The 10,615-nt window shown below is 44.4% G+C and overlaps 1 protein-coding gene across 1 annotated transcript in view; it reads right to left on the bottom strand.

Moving 5' to 3' along the window:
• Nucleotides 1–335: 335 nt before the first annotated feature.
• The window catches only part of LOC121287245 (double-strand-break repair protein rad21 homolog), an 82,061-nt gene continuing 71,781 nt past the window's right edge, over nt 336–10,615 (bottom strand). Inside the window, exon 13 of the mRNA XM_041204944.1 lies at nt 336–1,684. Within this exon, the coding sequence (XP_041060878.1) occupies nt 1,496–1,684 (189 nt within the window). The 3' untranslated portion in view covers nt 336–1,495. The remainder of the gene's footprint in view (nt 1,685–10,615) is intronic.

Genomic DNA, 10,615 nt, shown 5'->3' with positions numbered 1-10,615 from the left:
AACCTAACAGTTGACAAGTGTTTTAAAAAGCACTTCAATCTCCCTGAGGCAGCGCCAGGCCTACTCTCCCTCCTCCCCCCGCCCGCACAGGGTGCTACCTCTTGCGATCCATACTCGGCAGATCTTAATCAGCCCACCCGCGTGAAATTGCGGTGCAGAGCTGACCACGGGTGGCAGCTGGCTCCCTGGCCGCTCTCGCCGAGCCCACCCAATGAGGGAAAAATCCAGGCCTTTAAATCTAATCTCCCAACAGATCAAAGCATATTTCTTGGCCTTTTATAAAGCTAATTTTTATAATTATTGCAGCAACATAATAAATCATTCTGCCAGCCTACTGTTTGCAAACACCAGCAAACATGTTTATTTCCGTACAAAGGTTAAATAATCACAGCCAAAAACCACAGTTCCAAAAACCTCAAAGCAAACACTTCCAATTGAGCAACAGAAGCAAATACAAATTATTTTGTGGCAATTATTGCTGGCCATAATAAAATTATTACCTGCCTTCAAAGTGAATACAGCCATAAGGAATGATTATAACAAATAGAAAAACACAAAGTGAAGCAAATCAAGCTATTTGCAAAAATACAACTGCTTTTAAATACCAAAACAATACAAACCTAAAACTTTTAAACTAACACCTTAAAATAATGTTTTATGATTGAAATTATGCTGATATAAAGAAATGTATAATCTTTCTGAACACTCAATGTTAACAGGACACATTGATAGGATGAGGACATTCACCACATACCAAGATAAATAAGTGCATCAACAACCATAGATCTTTAGGAGTATATTAATTATTCTTGTTTCTGGGACTATTGGATCGCCTGGGTGGGTGCCCTTAGGGCTGTGCACTCCTCCCTCCCTTTTTCCTGTATTGTCTGAGCACAGGTCAATACCCCAGGCACAGGACAAGGAAAATCTTCCCTTATAAATTAACTTAGTGGGGCTGAACATTAGTGAGTGAATGGAAGTACAGGACAATTGGACCAAAATACCCACCTTGGCCAACTGCTAACCTCACTGTATCTAATCAGTGTAAGTAGTGTGTGGTACTGCTATTACATTTCAGGCTGACCTTTGTTTAATGTCCTTTGAATTCTTGCCATCATTAAGCTACACTCAAGGCATTAATGGGAATGTTGACAACAAGCTACTGAAGCAGTAGATCAGCTAGGAATTTTTCTCTGCGGAGTCTAATTAATTCTGAGAATTTTTTTGGATTGGTCAGTGTGTTTTAATTTACTTGAAACTTAAATTCTCTGGGAGGAACTCTATCTTTATCCTGAGGTGAACTCTTCCTTTATCACAGGAGGGCTGCTGTAGTATCTCAGGTCAGAAATATAAAAAAAAGCTTAAGACATTTGTGGCTTGAGAAATGGTCATCATCATCTGAATCATAAGTTGTAATGCAATGTTAAAGGGTATAAAAATACTTCTTGTAATCCTGAAGACTATTTTAAAGAGACAAAAAGAATACAGTACGTAATCAGAGGTAAAATGTTGCTCCTGGGGTTGCGACGATGTCACTATAGGGTGATTTTTGGATGAGTTCAAGCACCAACTGTTTCTTGAGCATCAGGAGACTGTAGAATTTAGCAGCAGCCTGTTTGCGATTGTGGTCCCTGCACAACTCCTGTAGGCTGAAAAACTTTGTACCTGTTCTGTGATGGATCCGCTAGAAAAAATCAAACATAGAGGTAAAACAAACCACCAGTGCATTGAAAAGCATGGAAAATGGCCAGAGGAAAAATTATGCTATTTTAAAAAGATCGAAACCTCAGGTTATGCGCAGCACTAAAGGTGTAGCACAGTGCAAAGGAAAAACATACAAGAAAGTGTAAAATCATAAAATCATGGGGAGGCGGTGGCTTAGTGGTATTGTCGCTGGGCCAATAACCCAGAGACCCAGGGTAGTGAACTGGAAACCTGGGTTTGAATCCCGCCATGGCAGATGGTGAAATCTGAATTCAAAAAAAAATCTGGAATTAAAAGTCTAATATAAAACCATCGTCGATTTGTTGTAAAAACCCACCTGGTTCACTAATGAAGGTAATCTGTCATCCTTACCTGATCTGGCCTACATGTGACTCCAATGTGGTTGACTTTTAAATTCGGGATGGGTAATAAATGCTAGCCTCCCCATGAATGGAAAGGGTTTTGTGATGGAATAGTAGGATTAACAAGCAGAGTCAGCATGGCTTCATAAAGGGGGAATAATATCTGACAGATTTATCAGAATTCTTTGAGGAGGTACCAAGCAGGATAGATAAAGGGGAACCGTAGATGTAATATATTTGGATTTCCAAAGGGCGTTCGATAAGGTAATGCACGTAAGGTTACTTAATAAGATAAGAGCCCATGATGTTGGGGGTAGTATATTAGCATGGATAGAGAATTGGCTAACTAATAGAAGACGGAGAATTGGGTTGGGGGGGTGCATTTTCAGGATGTCAACCTGTCACATGAGTTGGGACATGTCCATAATTTTTACAAAAACTTTATTAAAATTTTTAAGAACCTACATGAAACCTCATCCCGGCCATGGATGAGGTATCATGCTATTTTAAATTCCTGCCGGGGCTCCAGGCCTGCCTGCCAACCTTAAATTTAAATGGGACGCAGTGACATCGGGAGTTCCATCCGACATAACCACATGTCATTTTACGCGTCGGCGAGCGGGCTCCAGCCCCCGCTCACTGATGGGAAAATCCTGCCCCTAGAATACTGTGATTAGTTTTGGTCCCTTTATCTAAGTAAAAGATATATTGGCATTGGAAGCAATCCAGAGGAGGTTCACTAGGTTGATTCCAGGTATGGAGGGATTTTCTAATGAGAAGAGGTTGGGTAGGTTGGGCCTGTCTAGGACCAGGGGGCATAATCTCAAGGAAAAAAGCAAATTCATTTCCTATTAGGTACAAAGTAGATAGGGAACTAAATCATTAGATTCTAACTAATTAACAGAAAGAGGGAAATCAGGAATTAAAGGCTAGTTAGCCTGGAATCTGTTGTTGCAAAATTACTGGAGTCAAAGGATAGAATGACTGGATATATGAAAATTTTCAGCTGATCAGAGAGAACCGCCATGGATTTATAAAGGGTAGAATATGCCTGCCGAACCTGATTAGTTATCTCTTCAAAAAAATTCAAATTAGTGACAGGAGTAGGGGGATGTCTTTGAACATTACTTATATGGACTTCCAGAAGGAGTTTGATAAAGTCTCTCACAACAGATTGTTAGTTAAAGCCAAAGCTCATGGAATTGAATGCAAATTATTCACCAGGGTAGGAAATTGGCTGAGCGGCAGGAAACAAAGAGTAGGGATAATGGGCAGATTCTCTACTTGGTAGCATGTGACTAGTGGTTTCCTGCAAGGATCTGTGTTGGGCCGTCAACAATTCCACATATTTATTAACAATATTAACAACTTTGATGGTGGGATAGAAAGCCATATATCCAAGTTAACCGATGATGCAAAGGTAAGCATTGCAGATGAAAGCATAAAATTACAAAGAGATTTTAATAGATTAAGTGATTGGTAAAAACTGTGAAAATAGATTTCAATGTAGGCAAACATGAGATCATCCACTTTGGATCTAAAAAGAATAAAACAGAGTACTTTCTCAATGATGAAAAGCTAGAAACAATGCAAATCCAGAGACCTGGGGGTTCATGTACTTGGATCATTAAAATGTCATTAACAAGAACAGAAAATAATCAAAAAGCCTAATGCAATGCTGGCCTTTATATCTAGAGGACTGTAGTACAAGGGGGTAGAAGTTATGCTTCCACTATACAAAGCCCTGGTTGGACCACACCTGGAATACTGGGAGCAGTTCTGGGCACGACACCTTCGGAAGGATATACTGGCCTTGGAGAGAGTGCAGTCTAGATTTACCATAAGATCTCTAAGGGTTAAATTTCAAGAACAGCTTACACTAACTGGCATTGTATTTCTTAGAACTTAGAAAGTTAAGAAATTATGTGATTGAAGCTTTCTAGACATTAAGGGAAACCAATAGGGTAGTTAGAAATAAACTATTTCTGCTGGTCGGCAAGTCTAGGACTAGGGGGCACAGCCAAAAAATTAAAGCCAGATCTTTCAAGAGTGAAATTATGAAAAACTAGTAGAAGTGGTCTATGCATGAAGCTGGGGACATTTCCAGTGCCCGGTACCAGCATGTGTGCAGGAAGTGTGTCCAGCTGCAACTCCTGGAAGCTTGGGTTTCAGAGCTGGAACGGCGGCTGGGGACACTGTGGAGCATCCGCAAGTCTGAGAGCATCGTGGATAGCACGTTTAGAGAGGTGGTCACACCACAGCTGAAGGGACTTGAGGAAGGAAGGGAATGGGTGACCACCAGGCAGTTCAAGAGAAACAGGAATCCCCTGGGGACCCGCTCGCAAATCGTTATTCCATTTTGGAGGCTGTTGAGGGCGCAGGTTCCTCCAGGGAGTGCAGACAGAACTAAGCTTCTGAAACCACAAGCAGCCTGTCTGTACAAGAGGGCAGGAAGAGAGGAAGAGCAATAGTAATAGGGGATTCTATAGTCAGGGAAACAGATAGATGCTACTGTGGCCATCAACATGATTTCAGGATGGTATGTTGCCTCTCTGGTGCCAGGGTCCAGGGTGTCACTGAATGACTGCAGGGCATCCTGAAGGGGGAGGGCGATAAGGCAGAGGTCATGGTGCATATTGGTACCAATGAGATAGGTAAAAAGAGGGATGAGGTATTGCATCAAGAATTCAGGGAGTTAGGCAGTAGACTAAAAAGCAAGGCCTCTCGGGTTGTAATCTCTGGATTACTCCCAGTGTCACGTGCTAGCGAGCACAGAAATCGGAGAATAGCCAGATGAATACATGGCTTAAGAGTTGGTGCAGGAGGAAGGGTTTTAGATTCCTGGATCACTGGGGCCGTTTCTGGGGAAGGTGGGACTTGTACAAGCGGGAAGGTCTACATCTGAACCACAGCGGGATGAACATCCTTGCGGGCGGGTTTGCTAGTGCTGTTGGGAGGAGTTTAAACTAATTTGGCAGGGGGAAGGGACACAGAATGTTAGCAGAATAGGGACACATCATAATACAGTAAAACAATCAAGTCAGAGGGCGTACAGATGCATGAAGTTCCAAGGGAATAAGGCAAGGCTGGATGGCCTCTACTTTGATGCCGGGAGTATTACAGGTAAAACGAATGAGTTAAGGATGAGGATTTTTCACGTGGAATTGTGATATAGTAGCCATCACTGAGGCATGGTTGAGGGAGGGGCAAGATTGGCAGCTCAACATTCCGGGATATAGAATCTTCAGGCGAGACAAGGGAGGAGGTAAAAGAGGAGGAGGCATTGCATTATCAGTTAAGGAGTTAGTTACTGCAGTAAGGAGAGATGATATCTTGGAGGGGGCATCGACTGAAGCTTTGTGGGTAGAATTTTGGAATAAAAAGGGGGCAGCCACATTGTTAGGTGTTTATTACAGACCCCCAGATAGTCAGCGGGAAATTGAGGAGCAAGTATGTGCACAATTTGCGGAGGTGTGTAAAAACAATAACAGCAGGGTAATTATATTAGGTGATTTCAACTTTCCCGACATTAATTGGGATAGACATAGGCCAGAATTTTTCCGTCGGCGAGTAGGGGACAGGGCCCACTTGCCAACGCGAAAGTGATGTGGAATGACGGCGGGGGAAATCCCCGACGTCATCCCGCCTCATTTAAATATTCAGGAAGGCGGGTGGACAGTGAAATCAGCTGTCCGCCCGCTGACCTGTCAATAGCCAATTGAGGCCATTGACAGGTTAATTAAGCCAATTAAAGGCCCTGCCCGTCCAACCTAAGGCTGGCAGGCAGGCCAGGAGCCCCAGCGGACTTCTGATAATACATGAAATCTCATCCATTGGCGGGATGAGGTTTCATGTTTGTTTTAAAACACTTTAATAAATTTTATGTGATATTTATTAACATGTCCCATCTCGTGTGACATTGTCACATGAGGGTGACATGTTAAAAATTTTGTTATTTTTTGATTTTTTAAGTTTATAACGCTTTCAGCGCTCTCTCTGAGACAGCAATTAGTCTCAGGGAGATGTGCGCTCTTTCGCACACGTGACAGCTGGGGAATCCCTCCCGCCTGCACAGGAAGCGCTTCCCGTCGGGTGGCCCGCTGGGCGAGCCTTAATTGGCCCACCCACTCAAAATGGCTGCAGGGCCCGTTTCGGTGGCAGCGTTTGGCTGTCCGCCCACCGCCAAGCCGGTGGGCCCGCCCCATCAAGGGCAAAATTCTGCCCATGGCGTTAAAGGCTTGAATGAAGTGGATTTCTTGAAAGGAGAACTTTTTAGGTCAATATGTCGAGGGTCCAACAAGGGACGGCGCAGTGCTGGACCTAATTCTGGGGAATGAAGTCAGACAGGTGGCTGAGGTGGTGGTGGGGGAACACTTTAGTGATAGCGATCACAACATGGTACAGTTAAAGTCTGTTACGGACAAAGAAATAGACAAGTTGCAAAAAAATGTGTTGGATTGGGGGAGAGTGGATTTCAGTAAAATAAGGCAGGATCTGGCCACGGTAGACTGGGAAGAGCTCCTTGTGGGAAAATCTACAGAGGAGCAGTGGGGGGCGTTCAAAAATGAAATGTCGAGGGTACAGGCTCAACATGTCCCCTCTAGGGTGATAGGAAGGAGTAACAAGCCCAGAGAACCATGGACGACCAGAGATGTTCAGGTTACGATGAAAAGGAAAAGAGAGGCTTTTAGCAGGTACAAGGGAAGCAAATCTGTGGAGGTATTAGTGGAGTACAGCAAGTGCAGGGTGGAGCTTAAGAAAGCAACTAGGAGAGCAAAGAGGGGATATGAGAAAGCTCTGGCTGGTAAAAGTAGGGAAAATCCCAAGATATTCTATAAGTATATCAATGGGAAGAGGATAACCAGGGAAAGAGTAGGGCCCATAAGGGACCAAGGGGGCAATCTATGGGTGGAGCCAGAGGACATTGTGTTGAATGAATACTTCAAGTCCGTCTTCATCCAAGAGAATGAGGATGAAGGTATCGAACTTGGGGAGAGAGACTGTGAGGTTCTTAAGCAAATTGATATAGGGAGTGACAAGGTATTGGAGGCGTTGGAAGGCTTAAAAGTGGACAAATCTCCAGGTCCAGTTCATTTGTGTCCCAGACTGCTGAGGGAGACTAGGGAGGAGATCACAGGAGCTCTGACCCAAATTTTTAATTCCTCTCTGGCCACGGGGTAGGTGCCAGAGGACTGGAGAACAGCTAATGTGGTTCTGCTATTTAAGAAGGGTTGTTGAGATAAGCCAGGGAACTACAGGCCAGTGAGTCTCACCTCAGTGGTATGGAAACTACTGGAGAAAATTCTAAAGGAGAGAATCTATCTCCACTTGGAGAGTCAAGGTTTGATCAGGGATAGTCAGTATGGCTTTGTCAGAGGGAGGTCATGCCTAACAAAACTGACTGAATTTTTTGAGGATGTGACCAGGTGTGTAGATGAGGGATGTGCAGTTGATGTAGTTTATATGGATTTCAGCAAAGCCTTTGACATGGGAGACTTATAAAGAAGGCAAATGCACATGGGACACAGGGTAATTTGATCAGGTGCATTCAAAATTGGCTTAGTTGTAGGAGACAGAGGGTGATGACAGAAGGATGCTTTAGTGACTGGAAGCCAGTGTCAGTGGCGTACCACAAGGATCTGTGCTGGGTCCTCTATTATTTGTCATTTATATAAACAACATAGATGACTATGTGGGGGGCAGGATTAGTAAGTTTGGGGATAACACAAAGATTGGCCGGGTGGTAAACAATGAGGTTGAGTGTCTTGAGCTACAGAAAGATATAGATGGGATGGTCAAATGGGCAGATAAGTGGCAGATGGAATTTAACCCTGAAAAGTGTGAGGTGATACACTTTGAAAGGAGTAATTTGAGAAGGAAGTATTCAATGAATGTCATGACACTAGGAAGTTCTGAGGAACAAAGGGACCTTGCCGTGTGTGTCCATAGATCTCTGAAGGCGGAGGGGAATGTTAGTGGAGTGGTGAAAAAGGCATATGGGACACTTGCCTTTATCAATTGAGGCATAGATTACAAAGGTAGGGAGGTCATGCTGGAGTTGTATAGAACCTTGTTGAGGCCACAGCTGGAGTACAATATGCAGTTCTGGTCGCCACATTATAGAAAGGATGTGATTGCACTGGAGGGGTTGCAGAGGAGATTTACCAGGATGTTGCCTGGGATGAAACATTTAAGTTATGAAGAGAGGTTGGAAAGACTTGGGTTATTTTCGCTGGAGCAGAGAAGACTGAGGGGCGACCTGATCGAGGTGTACAAGATTATGAGGGGCATGGACAGGGTGGATAGGGAGCAGCTGTTCCCCTTAGTTGAAGGGTCAGTCACAAGGGGACTTAAGGAGGAGAGAGTGAGAGGAGGACTCTGGGACAGGCAGTCAGCAGTACCTAGAGGAGTCGGGAGTAGAAAAGGAGCACGAGAGGAGCCTGGAGTTGAAAAGAAGCATGAGAGGAGTCGGGAGTTGAAGAGGAGAGCTAGAGGAGCCAGGAGTTGAAGAGAGGTCCTAGAGGAGTCCGGAGTTGAAGAGCAGCACGAGAGGAGTCGGGAATTGAAAAGGAGTGCAAGAGGAGTCAGGAGTTGAAGAGAAGCGCAAGAGGAGTCGGGAGTTGAAGAGGAGTGCGAGAGGAGTCAGGAGTTGAAGAGAAGCTGGGAGAGCAGAGGTGACTGAGGGAGTTCGGTGAGGAGGGAACGAGGTGATTCTTTGAGTACCATGAGTATGGCCGGATAAGCATTTACTACTTCAATTGCTTATAGTTTTTAAGGTCTTATTTTGTGGTTCGTCGTTTATAGGGGCTATATTCTGTAACAACGAGGAGCAGGGAAGAAGGGGCCTGAGAGTAATTGATATTAAGTATCTTACAAAAGATTTAATTTAATTTAAAGGGGTAAGTCATGGCAGGAAAGCTCAAAGCCGTGGTGTGCTCCTCCTGCTCTATGTGGAAAGCCAGGCACATTTCCAGTGCCCAGGGCCAGCATGTGTGTGGGAAATGTCTCCAGCTGCAGTTCCTAGAAGCCCAGGTTTTGGAGCTGGAGCGGCGGCTGGGGACACTGTGGAGCATCCGCGAATTGGAGAGTATCATGGATAGCACGTATAGGGAGGTGGTCACACCACAGGCGAACAGTCCACAGGCAGGAAGGAATGGGTGATCACCAGGCAAAGCAAGAGAACTAGGCAGGTAGTGCAGGAATCACCTACGGCTATTCCCCTCAGTATCTGCAGTTTTTTGTTTTTATACCACTTTGGATACTGTTGGGGGGATTGACCTCTCAGGAGACAGCCGCAACAGCAAAATTCATTGCACTGCGGTTGGCTCTGCTGCACAGGGGAGGAGTAAAAAGTATGGAAATGCAATAGTTATGGGGGATTCAATTGTAAGGGGAATAGATAGGCATTTCTGTGGCCACACACCAGACTCCAGGATGGTAAAAGCAAAAAGGATGGTATGTTGCCTCCCAGGTGCTAGGGTCAAGGATGTCTCAGAGCGGCTAGAGGACATTCTGAAGGGGGAGGGTGAACAGCCAGTTGTTGTGATACACATTGGTACAAACGACATAGGTAAAAAAAAAGGGATGAGGTCCTAAAATCTTAATATATGGAGTTAGGAAGTAAGTTGAAAAGTAGGACCTCAAAGGTAGTGATCTCAGGATTACTACCAGTGCCACGTGCCAGTCAGAGTAAAAATAGCAGGATGTATCAGATGGATACGTGGCTGAAGAGATGGTGTGAAGGGGAGGGTTTCAGATTCCTGTGGCAATGGGACCAGTACAAACTGGACAGGTTTCACATGGGCAGGACTGGGACTGATTTCCTCTGGAGAACATTTGCTAGAGTGGCTGGGGAGGGTTTAAACTAAAATGGCAGGGGGTTAGGAACCTATGCAAGGAGTCAGAGGAAGGGGAATCAAAGACAAGAATAAAAGACAGAAAGTGAAATAAGTGATAGAGAAATCAAGGGCAAGAATCAAACAGGCCTCAGTGAAAAATAGTGGGAACAGGACAAGTGATGTTAAAAAGACAAGCCTTAAGGCTTTGTGCCTTAACGCAAGGAGCATTCGCAATAAAGTGGATGAAGTAACTGCGCAAATAGATGTAAACAGGTATGATATAGTCGGGATTACAGAGACATGGCTGCAGGGTGACCAGGGATGGGAACTGAACATCCAGGGTTATTCAGTATTTAGGAAGGACAGATAAAAAGGAAAAGGCAGTGGCATTGCATTGCTGGTTAAAGAGGAAATTAATGCAATAGTGAGGAAAGATATTAGCTCCGACGATGTGGAATCTGTATGGGTAGAGCGGAGAAACATTAAGGGGCGAAAAACATTAGTGGCGGTTGTATATAGACCCCCAAACTGTAGTGGTGATGTTGGGAATGGCATTAAACAGGACATTAGAGATGCATGTAGTAAAGGAACATCTGTAATTATGGGGTGACTTTAATATGCATATAGATTGGGCAAATCAAATTAGTAACAATACCGTAGAGGAGGAATTCCTGGAGTGTATACGGGATGTTTTTCTGGACCAATACATTG

Source organism: Carcharodon carcharias, chromosome 14 (genome assembly GCF_017639515.1).
Source record: "Carcharodon carcharias isolate sCarCar2 chromosome 14, sCarCar2.pri, whole genome shotgun sequence".
In the NCBI taxonomy this organism is placed as follows: domain Eukaryota; kingdom Metazoa; phylum Chordata; class Chondrichthyes; order Lamniformes; family Lamnidae; genus Carcharodon; species Carcharodon carcharias.
This window is presented reverse-complemented; position numbering and strand designations above follow the sequence as displayed.